Source organism: Cornus florida, unplaced genomic scaffold (genome assembly GCF_030987335.1).
Source record: "Cornus florida cultivar Cherokee Brave unplaced genomic scaffold, ASM3098733v1 CherokeeBrave_3.0.0_Hap2_Chr01, whole genome shotgun sequence".
Lineage (NCBI taxonomy): Eukaryota > Viridiplantae > Streptophyta > Magnoliopsida > Cornales > Cornaceae > Cornus > Cornus florida.
The window spans coordinates 46805111-46823060 of record NW_026775571.1 but is presented as its reverse complement, the minus strand read 5'-3'; the positions used below and the strand labels follow the sequence as shown (position 1 = coordinate 46823060).

At 31.1% G+C, this 17950-nt stretch overlaps 1 protein-coding gene across 1 annotated transcript; it reads right to left on the bottom strand.

Annotated features, from left to right (window-relative positions):
- Positions 1-1078: 1078 nt before the first annotated feature.
- On the bottom strand, positions 1079-11332 carry LOC132295888 (endo-1,3;1,4-beta-D-glucanase-like). The gene is made up of 7 exons (XM_059794155.1): positions 11063-11332; positions 10511-10532; positions 4513-4639; positions 4095-4185; positions 3878-3967; positions 3378-3478; positions 1079-1428 (listed from the first exon to the last, which is right to left on the bottom strand). Exons 1-7 carry the CDS (start codon positions 11208-11210, stop codon positions 1291-1293), a joined length of 717 nt encoding a protein of 238 aa, XP_059650138.1. The 5' UTR covers positions 11211-11332; the 3' UTR covers positions 1079-1290.
- Between the last annotated feature and the right edge of the window lie 6618 nt (positions 11333-17950).

Below are 17950 nucleotides of genomic sequence, written 5' to 3'. Positions count from 1 at the left end.
GCCGTTTTGAGCTCGCCACGTTGCGATGGTCGTCGACCATCTCTCATGTTCTCTGTTATATATACATGTACATATATGTATTTACCCATATATATATATATATATACCTCTGTGTGTGCAAATATATGTGTGATGTATATGATGGGTGTGTCTGCAATATGTATGTGATGGAAGGAAAAGATAAGAGGCGGCGGGCTTACTTTCGGCGAGAGTTGCAAGACCCAGTTCGTACCAGGTAGGGCCAAAATGATACTTAAGCTCTGTTTTGCTTCTAATTTTCAATTTAAAGAGAGAGTGGTAGGAGATTGAATTGTTGGGTTTCAGTTGGGTAGAGAGAGAATGGCCATAGAGAAAGGGGCGGTATAATGAGATTTGGTCTGATGAGAGAGAGTAGAGAGAAAACGAACTGCCGAAGAGGAAAGAGAAAGGGGGTAGTAATGTAATTTGATTCAAAAGTAAAAAGGGTATTTTAGGTAAGAAATTAAAATAAACAGTAAAAATTCATATACACATCAGCATTTGGGTCAACCTCATTTTATTGAAACTATCATACTTTGACTTAACCATATAGTAAATATGGCTCCATAAGTACATTTATATGTAAAAATCCCTAAATATATATTAAACATAAACAACGCTTTTTGATGAGATAACTTATTTTGCCATTTGCTTATTTTTTTTTCTTTTTTCTTTTTTTTAAATGAACATTTTAAGAACTGAATTTGCTAGTTGTAAACGTAAATTGGCTACCTTTTTTATGCTCCATCTTTTAAAATGTTATGCTATTTCGAGTGAAAACTTATTTTTTATTATCTAAATTTCATCAAAATACACATCTTTAAATAATCAATTAATTTATTTTGAAAAGTAAGATTGTCATCAAATGCACGCCTCAAGACAGTTACTATTTGCTCTCTTATAAAATTTACACATTTTTAGTCCAAAAATTCTTTCATATTAAAATGGTTCTCCATAGGAAAAATCATAATCAAAGTACGTTAAAATAAAATCATACAAGCAATTCAAAAATGAAGCTCTTACGGACTATTCATATTCAAGTCAAACAAAAAAATCCCAGTGGCTCCAACTTCCAACCATCTCAATAATTGCAGTACTTAAGGATTATTCATTCATTCCTGTCTCTTACAATAGTGAAATTATTGCATATAATCGTCTCAAATAATTCTAGTATTCAAAAAACCTTTCATATTCAAGCCAACACAGCCATCTCTTACAATGACATGAGACGTGCTATAACAACACATCAGATTATTACATATTATAGTCTTCCTAAAGACACTTACCAAACCAATCCAACATATCCTGGTGGGCTTCTTCTGCATTCTTCAGCTCCTCTTCATCTTCATCCTTGTACCTCATGGTCCAACCGTGCGCAACCCCCGGAAATATCTTTACAAAGCCATCAACCTGGAAAAAATAATATATCTGTGATTTCTTTCTCCTATTTTTTTTTTTTTTTTTTTTAATTTGGCGTCTTAATTTCTTGACTGAAACACAAATGCCAACCATGTCTGAGAATATGATTTGCAATAACTACCTTAAAGCAAGAGATGTTTTACCAAAAAATAAAAACATATTACCCAGCGTACCGGACCTACCCGTTCTGCCAACGAGGGAGATGGGAGGGATGTACTAGATACACAAATAAAATTAGACATTTTTAAAAAATGTCTAATTTTATTTGTGTATCTAGTAAAAAATGTCTAATTCTTTTGTACCCAAACCTACCTCTCGGAGTACAGAGTCTGGGCATATTTTTACCATTGCACAAAACAATGACCCTTAAGTAATATCTGAACCTAATACATATATTCCAATCTATTTCTTTTCTGATTTCCCTGTAGATGTTTTAGTAATGCTCTAGTAGGTACTGCAAACTTAGAACATCGACAAAGGTATTTATGGGTTCTCTTGAAGAACCCTTAAGTGGAAGGATATACTGATGCTGATTGGGCAGGATCTATCTCTTAGTCGGAGATGGCCTATCACCAAATCCATCATAAATCTGACCGTAACGACTAATCCAAAGCATCTTTCAGTCCCTCTAGCGAATGACAGTTATGTCCCCCCCCCCCCCCCCCCCCCCTAGCGAATGACAGTTATGTCCCCCCCCCCCCCCCCCCAATGGATTTCCTTATGGAAAGATGGGGGGAGACAATTACCCCAAAAAAAAAAAGGATGGGGGAGCCCCCACCCCAACGAAAGGTATATTCAATATTTGTCAACACTCTACCGAGTATTCTCTCTCTCTCTCTCTCTCTCTCTCTCTCTATATATATATATATATATATAAACTAAAAAAATTAAGAAAATAAAAGTCTTGAGGCGGCATAGAGTCGCACACATGCATCCATGCAATACTTAAGATCCTGGCCATAATTGTGGATCAAAAAAGTGGAGTTGATTGTCACTTTAGTATGTAGCAAAAATGAACATACCACAATCTGGTTATTGATAAAGTTACCACAAATTGAAGTTGACAGTGATGGTCAATTTTGAAAAGCTTCCCACCATCATTTTTTTTTTTTTCTTTTTTGAACAAGATAATCATGCACACCAAAATAAAGGCATCTTTAACTAATAAAAAATAATAATAATAATAATAAAAAGAAAAAAAGAAACTACAAATTAAAAACAATCATGAAGTTAATAAAAGTACAAAATCAATGTGATAGATTCGCAGAGTTCAAGTGAAAAGTAAACACATTTTCTAGCTTTCATAGTCACTTCTGCCTCAGGAAGTATGTGAGACTTGTGAGTATAAATGTATCTAAAACAACACTTACAGAAAATAAAACATAAATTCCTTGTCAGTTTTTGGCTTATGTTACATGGACTTGGGTATATGTATGAGGTATAAGTATGCGTCCAAATGTCAGACCGCCCCCTAGATCCCAAATTTTAAGATATGTGAAGTAGGTTCAAAATGCGTTCAGAACCTGAATAAGGGTATGTAGAGACGTCTTGCATTCTTAACGAAATTAAACGGAATATGATTAAAAAAAAAAAAAAAAAGATAAATTCCATCTATGTCAGAATCAGGTAATCCTTCTTTGCTATCACATTGGGCTTTTCTTTTCCTTTAAGAAGATCGAAAGATCCAAGGGTCCAATTTGGGTCGTGTGTCTGACACGTCATACCCATACCCATGTCGTATCACGTTGTGTCGGCACAAATACATTAAGGAGAATAGGAAAGTCTAGGCAACACGGTTCTTGGCTTATTTGAATATTCTATTGCCAATAAAGAAAGGAAAAGATTATTGAAGTTATAAAGGTATGTGAACAATAATTTGAGGATGGGCAATATGAAATATTTTTCTTTAGTGTTACATGGAAAGTTTTGGAGTTTCATACCTCGGGCTTAGCATTTAAGATCCCCTCAAACTGTTTCACAAGTTCTGGTGGAGAAAATTGGTCAATCTCAGCTCCAAGTACTGAAATTGGAACCTTAACCCCTGAAAATTGTGGCAACTGTAAATAAACAAATTTCTTGTTTCCTCCAACTCACAAAAAAAAATAATAAATACACGTCATGCTCACCACCATTAAGAAGGAAAACAATATATAAATACCTAGAAGGTTATATGTGTTTCATATAAATGAAAAAGTTATCATGACCGTGCTATCAACCGTCAAGATACTGTGATGTATGCACTCTCAATCCAAATGGTCAATGGCACAAGCTAGCTCACGGTAAGAGCATGCACCCTCATGATACACTCGCTCAAATAAAATTCACAAAGGACCAACACAATTGCTTCTATGAATAATTACAGAGGTCTACTTTAAAATTCTGGGTCCGACAAAATAAATCAAAAAGTAATTTCAGGAAAGTTTAGTAACAAAATTCATACCCTGGATATCATCCAAAGTGACAAATGACGGATGTAGCATCACTGCAGCTTGGATATAAGCATGCTTTGCTAATTCCACAACGACCTTAGCTGATGAGAGAATTCAAAAAGTTCAATTTTAGTCAAGTTGTTGATTTTTAAGCCCTGTCTAGTTGCAGAAATTAATTGCAATATGATATTGTCTAAATTCGTGAAGGCTGTGCAGGAAAAATCTTACCACCCATACAAAAGCCTGCAGCTCCAATACTGGATACACCTTTACTTTTTAGAGCTTCAATAACTGGTTTTGCATCTTCAAATGCTTTATCCTATAAGGTAAGAAAATATTTTAGACACTAATGTGTAAGCTACAATTAATCAAAACTTTATTCGAGTTTGAAAACTAAACAATTGAAGACACTGATTTTATTCGCCAAAAAGGAAGAAACACCATTCAGTATTATTTGAAAAACAGAAACTTCATTTCTTCAAGGAGACCCAAAATGAATGGGTCTGCTGAGTCAACCCACATTTTGGATTTCTCTAAATGTTAAATTTCCAGCAAACCCTAAAGGAAAATATGTTCAAAGGAAACTACTTTCACAATATAAATAAGTAGCAGTTTCCAGGCATGTAGTATAATGAAGATAACTAACCGTTCCATGTTCTTTTAACCATACTGATATTGGCTTTTCAGCATTTTCAGGTACGTAGGGGTCTCCATAGAAGAAGTCAGGAACAACCACATAGAATCCAGCAGCTGCGACTTTGTCAGCAAGCTTCCTTCACAGTTGAAAAACAAAGGCATAAGTAAAATAAGTTGACAAATGACACTTTATTGTCAAACTATATGACAATGTTGAGAGTGTGAAAATCAGTTGACACAGGCCTAACAATAATTACTTGGCTATTTAAGAGGTTTGACAAGCTCAGTTCCCAAATTCACAAGAAGGAGATGGAGATATCACTCACTAAACCGTGACACCCAAAGGGTACACAAACACCAGCACAAGGCCACAAATGGCACATTGGCACAAATTTAACAATTTTGAAAATCGGGTAATTTACACTGACCTCCCCTCTAGATCGCTAAACCTACACAAAGTACCACATAGTTTTCAGAAATTACTCCGACCTCCCCTGTCAGAGCTTGTCGGCTGACTCCGTTAATAGTAATAATGCAATTACCACTATGCTCTTGTTTGGTTAATATCATTATAGTTGAAAAGTTAATCAAATTTAAAAAGACTAAAATATCCATTTTCAAATATAAAAAGTTCTTTTACCATCTCTTTCTCTAGCATCTCCCTCTCATATCAAAACCAGATTCAACACAAATACATATATATATATACACATACACATATATACATAGGCACCCAAACATTCATAACCCAAAACCTACTACTTTTCAATTTCTCTCCTCATCCACTATCAATCCCTCATCCGTTCGTCACTTTGAAGGCTTCGTCTCTCTCTCTCTAAATCCAAAACGGATGAACACGTATATGTACATAAATGCATATATACACCGAGAAGTGATGCATTTTGTGTTTCTCTTCCACATGGGTTTCATCGAATCGGTGATATATCTCTCTATATATGCAATTGAAACCCTAAAGTTCATGTTTGATCAATAATGTCCGCGTCGGTGAAGGCAGGGCAAAGAATGAACCCTCAAACAATTACACAATGTTATAGAGATAATTATGGAACCCGAGGCACAAAACTATGTTGCCCAACTTGCCCTAATTGATACTGTTTAATTAAGGTTTTTCTAATATGTTTTAATCAAATTTTATTTGTTCGTTTTCTAATTGACCTATTCCACTTCTCTAAATTTTTTATTTGGAATTTTCTTGAACACTATTCAAATTGGAAAAATAATAATAATTCAAAAGTAAACCATGAAGATTAAAGTGGAAGAAATTCAGATTGCTTTTTCCAATTAGCATAATATCACCACACAGCAAATTTGGAGAGATAATATTTAGGGTTAAATACACTGACCTCCCCAGAGGTTTGGTCTAATTACGCTCGGAACTTGTCAAAAATCTTGCAATGACCTCCCCTGGATCTTACAGAAGTTAAAATTCAGATAAAATTACTTTTGTACCCCGATTATTTTAATAATAAAACGATTTAAAAAATTCATTAAATAAAATGACATATTTGCCTAAAGATCTTATTCCCTCTTTGTTCTCTCTCCTCTCCCTGCCAAATCCAATCCCAAACCCCATCTTCCGTGGCCACCTTGTCCGCCATAACCATCAAAATTGCTGTCAGCTCCACCACGACCACCATACCTTGAGTAGAAACCCCAAAAAGAACCACCTATTCGCCCATTGAAACCTCCTTGCCGTCCACGGTCTTCACCATTACGACCACGGCTTCCAAATCTACCCCCATACCCACCCCCATTACCACCTGAATGTCTCATTTTCTGCTTATTATTCTGCAGAGAAGAGTTTGTTTCCTCTATTTCTTCCATCCTCAGCTTCAACATCAAAGTTTGTACCTCCAGAAATGAATGAACGCCTTTATTATCTACAACGTCGCCATCCACAAAAAAGCACACAAAAATATGAGCAATAGTGTGATTGTTGCAACACCCTCTTTACTGAATTTATTCTCTAAGCTCAATTTCTTCTAATCTCTCTCTACAATTTCTCTCTTTACTATGATTGTTGCAACACCCTCGGCACATCTATTGAATCTCTCTCTCTTCAATTTTTATCACTCTTCAATGGCCATCAATTTATTCCCAATGGATCAATCTTAAGCTCCAATGGACATGTGTGTGTGTATAGAGAAATAAAGAGCAAAATTGCAAATGGTTGCTGAGAATTAAGAGCAAGTTGCAAATGGGTTATATATATATATATAGATATAAAGAGAGAGAGCGAGAGTGAGAGAGAGAGAGACAGAGAGAGAGAGAGCGAGAGAGAGAGAGAGAAATGAAGAACAAAGTTACAAATTCACCTGTTGCTTTATGGTTGCTGGGTTCATTCCCATCAATTCCTTTGTAATATATGTAAAGGTGATGGGTTCCTCCCAATAATTACTTAGTTTACAACATATTTTGTGTATAAACTAAGTAATTCTTGGGAGGAACCCATCACCTTTACATATATTACAAAGGAATTGATGGGAATGAACCCAGCAACCATAAAGCAACAGGTGAATTTGTAACTTTGTTCTTCATTTCTCTCTCTCTCTCTCTCTCTCTCTCTCTATATATATATATATATATATATATTGTTTACTAGTTTATAAATTTGGAGAGAGAAGGGGTGGCGGCGTGTGGACTGAGACAATGGTTGGCCATGGAAGAGATAAAGAAAGGGGCGACGGCGGAGATGGGTGGGTAGGTGAAGAAGGGTATTTTTTCCATAAAGAAGATATTTTATTGTAATTTAATGTCTATCATCAGGTTAATAAAGTCTTTTCAGCTGAGTCAGCGGGTTTGGTCAGATCATGCATTTTATTTGGATGGAGGGGGTATTTGTAACAAGTGACTAAACCTCTCGGGAACACGGTGCAAGATTTTTGACAAGTTTCATCTGACTGTAATTAGGCCAAACCTCAGGGGAGGTTAGTGTATTTAACCCTATATATAATCATCTATATATATATATATATATATACACACACACATATAAAAGATATATATAAGATGTTTGTTTCCTATTACTACTGTTAGGGATATTAATTCCTCCAACCCACTCAAGGTCGGGTTGTTGTTAAGAGTTAAATCACTCTTTCATCACACACGACGAAAGCATCATCACACAAGCATATGTGGAGATAACAATCATACACATCCACGCATAACACAATATTTTATCAAAGAAGAGAACATAAAACCAAATGTCAAACCCCACTCACTCTCACTTGTCACACTCTTGAGGCTATATCTTTACACTAGAGAACTACGTATTCTCCCCCCTCTCTTCACAATACTTACCCTTAAACCCCTTATATCTCTCCCCTCTCTCTACCTTAAAATCTCACACTGTCTTTATTTATAGTCTTCAAACCCATTCCTTGCTGGACAAGAATTCCTCAAGTTGCTTACAAGGAGTTACCATATCAATTACAAATTCCTTAACTAATTTTCACCCCAATTGGACTGGTCCATCTTCTCTAGAGCACTGCATACACACCGAATTCAAGCCACAAAACCTAACAATTTCCACCTTTGCTCAAAATTTGTCTTCATGCACTCCTCTATAGCTCCACCTCAACTGAAGATCCCTCCACCCTTAAACAAAAAACTATTCTCTCTTTCCTTCTTCCTTCCTTTTCCATCAACAACCTCACCATTGGAGTTCAATTGCCCACGCATGGCAATCCACCAATCTATCAACTCATCCTCATCAATTGTTTTTTTGACTTAAAGCAACAAACCTCTCTTCTTCATACCATCACATTCGCCCCATCTTAAGAATTAGCACCCACTCTTTGGCTTGTCCCCAAAATTTGTTCCTAATGGGATTTACACCATCATCATACCTTCGTGTCATTATCAACTCTTATTGAATCTCCACAGCACCTCACGATCAACCTCCTGCTTTGACAAAATTCACACCAACCTTCTGCTCTAATCTTCGGGACCAACCATAGGCTTTGAACCACCATCGGCGCTGACACCAATTATCAGTGATACTAACTCCTCCAACCCACTCAACAGGTAAATCCCTCCTTAATCGACTCTTTTGCTCATGGGTGGTGGTGGTGTTTAGAATTAAATCCCTCCTTCATCACATACAGCAAAAGCATCATTAGTACACAAGCATATATGGAGATAACTACACATCCACACATAACACAATATTTTACATGATTCACCTAACTCTAGGACTATGTCCATGGAGAGAGAGATTTCACTATTATGTAACAAGGAAGAGAATATAAAACCAGATGTCAAAACCCCACTCACTCTCACTCATCACGCTCTTGACGCTACATCTTTACACTTGAGAATTATATATACTCTCCCTTTTCTTCATAATACTCATCCTTAAACACCTTACATCTTTTTCCTCTCTCTACCTTAATCTCTCACACCATCTTTATTTATAGTCTTCAAACTCATTCATTGTTAGGATAAGAATTCTCTAACTTGCCTACAAAGAGTTGCCATATCAATTACAATTGGAGTGGCCCAAATAACTTGGATTGGTCCATCTTCTCCAGAACACTGCATACACACCGAATTCGAACCACAAAACCCAATAATTTCCACCTTGGTTCGAAATTCATCTTCACGCACTCCTCCATAGCTCCACCTCGACTGAAGATCTCTCCACCTCAAACAAAAAAAAAAAACTCCTTTCTTTCCTTCATCCTTCCTTTTCCTTTAAGAACCTCACCATTGGTGTTCAATTTGGTCACACATGGCAACCCACCAATCTATCAACTCATCCTCATCAATTGTTTTTTTAGCTGAAAGCAACAAACCTCTTCTTCATATTATCACCTTCGCCCCATCTTGAGAACTAACACCCACTCTTTGGCATGTCCCCAAAATTTATTCCTCATTGGCTTCACACCATCGTGATACCTTCGTGTCATTCTCCATAGCACCTCACAATCAACTTCCTACTCTAACAATATTTTATATGATTCACCCAACTCTGAGGCTATGTTCATGGATAGAGATTTCAGTATTATATATCAAAAAAGGGAGTATAAAACCATATGTTAAAACCCAACCAATTAACCCAAGTAAAAAAAAAAAATTACTCCAATTGGACCGGTCCAAATAACTTAGACTAGTCCATCTTCTCCAGAACACTGCATACATAGTCGAGCCACAAAATCCAACAACTACTACTATCTAAGAGAGAAAAGAGGCCTTGGTATGTACAAAGGGCAATTTTACCTTTATATTATATTCAAATATGGTCAAATATGTCATTTCCTGTTAAAAGTTTTGAAAGTTAGAAATGGGATTACAATTGTTTTTTTTTTTTGGCTGACGTCATCTTTCAAAGCTGTTGACTAACGGTCAACACTCATATGAGGCATTTTAAAAAAATTATGCTAATCCAAATGAGAACTTGAAATTCAGTGATAATAAAGAATGAGCATCTTGGATGCAGTTTGCTCTAAGTAATTCACATTTTTTGTGTGTGTTTTCAAGAAATAGCAATGCCTCTGGTTATCAAAAAATTAAAAATGAAAAGAAAAGGTAGTTTTTGTATTTCTTGAAGTCATTCTAGAAAGAAAAAAAACATTTATGCATCTTTTAGATACAATTGGCAAGATACTTATGCATTTTTAGATGATAATTGCGTCAAGTATAGAAATTCCTGAAAACATAATTGAATAATTATAGAAGTATTAAAATATCTAAGCAGCAGGACCAAGCTAAATGGTCATTTTCCCTTAGACATGGCAGTTATCTCTCTCTTATTTCCACTGTATATCAGTAGAATTGTTAGGATTTTATTAAATCATCAAACCATATATTCCATTATTATTATTAGTATTATTTTTCAATCTGCTATGTTTAAGAGGACAAGGACTAGACCATCAAAAAACAAAAACAATTGACAAACTTATGAAATAAAAAATTGTATAAAAACAATAGTAGTAGCAAAACATGCACTGAATTGTTGCAAAAGCAGAGTTGAAAATTGACAATACCTCAACTTTGGAGCTTCAAATCCTGCAAGATCAATTCATACATGTGCATTAGATATGACAGTGATGATTATTTTTTCTTTTTTTTAATTAATTATAACTCATATCACAAGTACAACAGCCATGATGATGATTTTGATGACAGACAGATTGAGACTTGATAAAAGGTGGACATGATTTATAACCACAATAAACACACTGACTTACGCACACAGTTAATAAGTTGCAAATGAAACAAACAATACCCACTGACTTACCCCCAAAAAAAAAAAATTCCACTTTGTAAAATAGCAAATATCTTAATTATTATTCAGCCAAATATATATATCTTAATTACCATACAAAGAATAGCACTTTTCGTCGGTATAGACCTACATTCTCAAGTTACCATAATGTTATTCAAATTAAGAACCCACAAACACATATTCATAGCCCAAGATCTAATATCTATGAAATAGATCAAGGAGACTAGTTTCACACCAGATTAAGAAAAATACTCAAATACCCAAATCATAGTTGGAAGAGAAAGCTCAAAATAAGTAGTGAATCGAGTACCAAAAACGTCTGAGATGAGAACAACTGCAAGCTTGGAATCAGAGGGTCCAGAAACGTAGGACTTGAGGCCTCCAATTTCTTCCACCTGCCCCTCTCCACAGCTTGAGCTGAGTGTTGGTGGGTTTTCGCAGCACTGGGGGCCTGACATCCCTTAAATCTGGGAGAAGAATAGCAAATGTTCTGTTGGGGAAGTGACGGACCGACGGTCGACGCAAGAATTGATCAAAGTTAATTTACAGATGTAGATAACTATACTACATGCATTATATATATATATATATATATATATATATAAGTGGAGAAAGTGTCATGCTGGGAAGTGGAAGAAGTAGATTACAAAACTATTGACATCATCCCTAACGTCATCTGCCCGAGATAAAAAAAGAAAGAAGATCCGGTTAGAAACGTTCGATTCCACACTGCCTTTATCCGTAATAAATTCCCAAACTCCCTGTTGCCAATCGCAATCACCACGCTTGTTTATTGACGGTTGTCGTCTTGGTAATTACCATTGCCAATCGCAATAGTAATTGTTTTTTAATTAAATTTATAAAATTTTCATGTACTTTATTTATTTAATATTATTTTTTTGTTTTGAAATTTTACTCTTTATGTTATTAAAATCATCATGCAACCACTTTTCATTTTCAGATAAAATTAACCGTAAATGGCTTTAATGATTTTAATAACATCAACCCTTGCTACCAAAAATAACTAAATACTCTTTAACACCAATAATAAAATGGTTAAATTCATAAATAAGTTATAATATTACACTACATAATTTATTATACCGAATTTGAAAATAACTTACGTAATAAATTAGTAATTATATTATAAATAAATTTTATATTAAATTATTTTTATAAAATATTGTACATTTGTTAAACACATAATATGATATTTGAGATTTTAATTAAATATTACATGATATTCATGTATTTAACAAGAATGTATATCTATATTTATATCTATATCTATATCTATCTATCTATACTATTATAAAAGTGTAGCTAATTTCTTAACATTTTTTATTTTTATTTTTTCAAAAAAAAATGTCACATTAAAAGCACACAATCATTCATAAATTATGGTTATTAATATTATTACCTATTCCTAAACGTTTCTTTTTCATGGAAGGCGTTAATTAAGAGTTATTACCTTCTAAATTAAATTATCTATATATATACTACCTATAAAAGTGCAAGACTTTTTTTTAACTGTTTCTATACATTTTTCACTTTTTTTATAATAAAATATATGAAATTTGAAGAATGTATATGATATTTTAAATATTTTTTTTTTTCAGAGTGTGAAATTTAAAGAGACCACACCAAAGTGACCTTCCTAATGTGTGCAATATTTCAATTTTTATGACACGCTATTTAATTAATACTTCCCATCTAAGTAATTAATTGTTGATTGCCCATCTAAATTCAAATTATATTTAAAAAAATTAATTAGTTTAATATATGAATTTATATCATGATATTAGTTTCTCCATCGTATCAAGAATTACCTTCTACATAAATTACATATATATATCCACATACTACGTATAAAAGTGCCAAGGTTTTTTTTTTCCCATACATTTTGACCATTTAGATTTTTTTTTTCCCCCACAAAAAAAGTCACATTAAAAGCACACGATTATTCACAAATTATGGTTATTAATATTATTACTTATTCCTAAACGTTTCTTTTTCATGGAAGGTATTAATTAAGAGTTATTGAGAGTTTTTTTTACTGTTTCTATACATTTTTCACTTTTTATAATAAAATATATGAAATTTGAAGAATGTATCTGATATTTTATATATATTTTCTTTTTCAGAATGTGAAATTTGAAGAGACCACACCAAAGTGACCTTCCTAATGTGTGCAATATTTCAATTTTTATGACACACTATTTAATTAATACTTCCCATCTAAGTAATTAATTGTTGATTGCCCATCTAAATTCAAATTATATTTAAAAAAATTAGTTAGTTTAATATATGAATTCATATCCTACTACCTATAAAAGTGCAAGAATTTTTTTTAACTATTTCTATACATTTTTTACTTTTTTTATAATAAAATATATGAAATTTGAAGGATGTATCTGATATTTTATATATTTTTTCTTTTTCCAGAATGTGAAATTTGAAGAGACCACACCAAAGTGACCTTCCTAATGTGTGCAATATTTCAATTTTTATGACACACTATTTAATTAATACTTCAAGTAATTAATTGTTGATTGCCCATCTAAATTCAAATTATATTTAAAAAAATTAGTTAGTTTAATATTTGAATTCATATCATGATATTAGTTTCTCCATCGTATCAAAAATTACCTTCTAAATAAATTATCTATACATATATATACATACTACATATAAAAGTGCCAAGGTTTTTTTTTTTTTTTTTCTTTTTTTTCCTATACATTTTGACTATTTTGATTTTTTTTTTTTCACAAAAAAACTCACATTAAAAGCGCACAGTCATTCACAAATTATGGTTATTAATATTATTACCTATTCCTAAACGTTTCTTTTTCATGAAAGGCGTTAATTAAGAGGCATTAATTAAGAGTTATTACCTTCTAAATTAAATTATCTTTTTTCATGGAAGGCGTTAATTAAGAGGCATTAATTAAGAGTTATTACCTTCTAAATTCAATTATCTATATATATCCTACGTATAAAAGTGCAAGACCTTTTTTTTTTTTTTTACTGTTTCTATACATTTTTCACTTTTTTTATAATAAAATATATGAAATTTGAAGAATGTATCTGATATTTTATATATTTTTTCTTTTGAAGAGACCACACCAAAGTGACCTTTCCTAATGTGTGCAATATTTCAATTTTTATGACACACTATTTAATTATACTTCCCATCTAAGTAATTAATTCATATCTTGATACCAGTTTCTCCATCGGATCAAGAATTACCTTCTAAATAAATTATCTATATATATATATATATATATATATATATATACATACTACATATAAAAGTGCCAAGGTTTTTTTTTTCTCCTCTCTATACATTTTGACCATTTTCAAAATAATGAATAAGGTATTTGATACTTCGTATGTTATCTTTCTCAAATAAAAAGTCTCATTAATTAAAAAACATAATAATTTAATTCAAATAAATTGAATAGCCCATCAGTTTCAAAAATCTTTAAACTCACAAATATTTTATTAAATGTTTTAATTAAATACTATTTTTATGGTTTTTAATTTAAATGAATTGAATTAAATGGTTCAGCTACCCAAGAATTCTAAAGTGACTTACCATTTTCTATTATATCTATATGTAACATGTATGCAAGCATGCAAATGGATCCATAGTTTCAATGTTCATCTTTGTAATGAAAATATCAAATTGTTAAATGTTAGTCCAATACTTATTGAGTTTAACTTGTGTTAATTTCATAATTTTCATTAGATTGCAATACAATACAAGGTAAGTACTTAGTTGTGCCTCTTTTTGTATATTTGATTTTTGATGATTTATTTATTTATTTATTTTGTGGTACCAGGATTGAAACTATGTTGCAAGGACCCAATTGATGGCGAAAAAGGATAATCATTCAACACAAAGAGAGCATGTGTTTTTTTTTCTTAATTTGTATTGTTGATTTAAATTTACTTTCTCAAACGTTCCATATTTGTAATGAAAATTTCAAAATTGTTAAATGTTACTCCTATGCAAATTGGGTTTAGATTGTATTAATTTTGGGATTTTCAATATTAGATTGCAATACAATATAAGGTAAGTACTTAATTGTGCAATGTTTGAAAAAAATACGCAATTGTGCCTCTTTATGTAATCTTTGAGTTTTGATGATTTAATTTTTATGTTATTTTATTTTTTATTTTTATTTTTTTGCAATTCAATGATTGAGAACTTGAAACTTACCAAATTGGATGTCGGTTGAATTATGTTGCAAATCATTCAACACAAAGTGGTGCATCACATGTTATTTTGTTTTCTTTTTTCACATGTAAACGAAAATGGGTTTGTATAACGGATATTAGAAATTAAAAGAAAATGAAACTGTTTTTAAAAAATTTTAAAAAAAACATTGGTCTCTAAATAGAACCATTTGCAAATTGACCAAATCTACATCTCTATACAACATATATATATATATATGGTCTCTTCAAATTTCACATTCTAAAAAAAGAAAAAATATATAAAATATCAGATACATTCTTCAAATTTCATATAAAAAAAGTGAAAAATGTATAAAAACAGTAAAAAAAAAAAAAAAAAAAAGGTCTCGCACTTTTATACGTAGTATATATATAGATAATTTAATTTGGATATATATATATATTTATACATTTTTCACTTTTTTTATAATAAAATATATGAAATTTGAAAAGTGCAAGACTTTTCAAAAAAAAGTCACATTAAAAGCGCACAATCATTCACAAATTACTGTTATTAATATTATTACCTTTTCCTAAACGTTTCTTTTTTATGGAAGGCCTTAATTAAGAGGCATTAATTAAGAGTTATTACCTTCTCTATATATCCTACGTATAAAAGTGCAAGACTTTTTTTTTTTTTACTGTTTCCATACATTTTTCACTTTTTTTTATAATAAAATATATGAAATTTGAAAAGTATATAAAATATATTTTTTCTTTTTTCAGAATGTGAAATTTGAAAAGGGCACACCAAAGTGACCTTTCCTAATGTGTGCAATGTTTCAATTTTTATGACACACTATTTAATTAATACTTCCCATCTAAGTAATTAATTATTGATTGCCCATCTAAATTCAAATTATATTTAAAAAAATTAGTTAGTTTAATATATGAATTCATATCCTGATTCCTGTTTCTCCATTGTATCAAGAATTACCTTCTAAATAAATTATCTATACATATATATATATACATACTACATATAAAAGTGCCAAGGTTTTTTTTTTTTTTTTATTTTTTATTTTGACCTTTTTCAAAATAATGAATAAGGTATTTGATACTTCGTATGTTATCTTTCTCAAATAAAAAGTCTCATTAATTAAAAAACATAATAATTTAATTTAAATAAATTGAATAGCCCATCAATTTCAAAAATCTTTAAACTCACAAATATTTTATTAAATGTTTTAATTAAATACTATTTTTATGGTTTTTAATTCAAATGAATTGAATTAAATGGTTCAGCTACCCAAGAATTCTAAAGTGACTTACCATTTTCTATTATATCTATATGTAACATATATGCAAGCATGCAAATGCATCCATAGTTTTCAACGTTCATCTTTGTAATGAAAATATCAAAATTGTTAAATGTTAGTCTAAAATTGTTAAATGTTAGTCCAATACATATTGAGTTTAGCTTGTGTTAATTTCATAATTTTCATTAGATTGCAATACAATACAAGGTAAATTTCATAATTTTCATTGGATTGCAATACAATACAATGTAAGTACTTAGTTGGGTCTCTTTTTGTATATTTGAGTTTTGATGATTTATTTATTTATTTATTTTGTGATACCATGATTGAAACTATGTTGCAAGGACCCAATTGATGACAAAGAGAGCATGTGTTTGGTTTTTTTTTTTATTTTTTTTATTTGTATTGTTGATTTAAATTTACTTTCTCAAAACGTTCCATATTTGTAATGAAAATTTGAAAATTGTTAAATGTTACTCCAATGCAAATTGAGTTTAGATTGTGTTAATTACGGGATTTTTATTAGATTGAAATACAATAGAAGGTAAGTACTTAATTGTGCCTCAATGTTTGAAAAAAATACATAGTTATGCCTCTTTATGTAATCTTTGAGTTTTGATGATTTAATTTTTATTTAATTTTTATTTAATTTTTTATTTTTTATTTATCTTTTTGCAATACAAGATTGAAAACTCGAAACTTACCAAATTGGATGTCAGTTGAATTGTGTTGCAACGTAGGGACCCTTGATTGATGGCAAAAAAAGGATAATCATTCAACACAAAGAGGTGCATCACATGTTATTTTGTTTTCTTTTTTCACATGTAAATGAAAATGGGTTTGTATAACGGAGATTAGAAATTAAAAGAAAATGAAACTGTTTTTAAAAATTTTTAACGAAAACATTGGTCTCTAAACAGAACCATTTGCAAATTGACCGAATCTACATCTCTCTCTCTCTCTCTCTCTCTATATATATATATATATATGTATATATAGTATGAGAGAGATTGATATACCATCTTTAACTTTTGTTCAAATAGGTGATAGTTCAATAGAGTTTTGTGCAATTTATCCTAAAATTTAAATTAATAAAATGTATTTTATTAATTCTTTTTATAGAATAGAATTTTTTTTTAATTAAAGTCGTCCAATCTTTTTTAAAATTAAATCAATATTATTAAGTAACTAAATCTTTCATAAATACATATAAAAAAATAGATTGCTAATATTCTGTTTAGCAAGGGCATAATTTATATTCGAAAGTAAAACTTATTTCGTTGTTCCTCTTTTATTTTTAATAATTTTTTTATAATATATTCACATTGTCACAAAAATAAGTTTGGTGAAAATAGATTTATTTAGAATGTTTCGTGAAGTGCTTAATGTCTTTCATTTAGCTCATAGTCAGTGAGTGATCATGTTTAAGTCATTCTTTCTAACATGGGTAGTCTTCTATTGTTCATCTTTCTTCTTGGTGTGAAAACAATTTGGTACATCAATAAAATATATGTAGTTCAGAATTCTTATTCAACTAAAATTTGAATTTTAATAAATCTACAAAAATAATAATAATCTCATTCTAAATCTCCTTCTACTTCTACTACTATATTAATGTCAATAAAATTATATTTTTATATATTTGTTTTGAATTTATAAATTCATTTTTTTTCCTCGCAATTATATCTATTGTGACG

What these genes read in the sequence shown, in the direction of transcription:
- LOC132295888 (XM_059794155.1), bottom strand. Translation starts at nt 11,210, where the DNA reads ATGTCAGGCCCCCAGTGCTGCGAAAACCCACCAACACTCAGCTCAAGC. An exon ending in TCTCATCTCAGACGTTTTTG is followed by an intron (nt 10,533 to 11,062) that starts GTACTCGATTCA and finishes TTGATCTTGCAG; the next exon opens with GATTTGAAGCTCCAAAGTTG. An exon ending in TCTTAAATGCTAAGCCCGAG is followed by an intron (nt 1,429 to 3,377) that starts GTATGAAACTCC and finishes TATTTTTTCCAG; the next exon opens with GTTGATGGCTTTGTAAAGAT.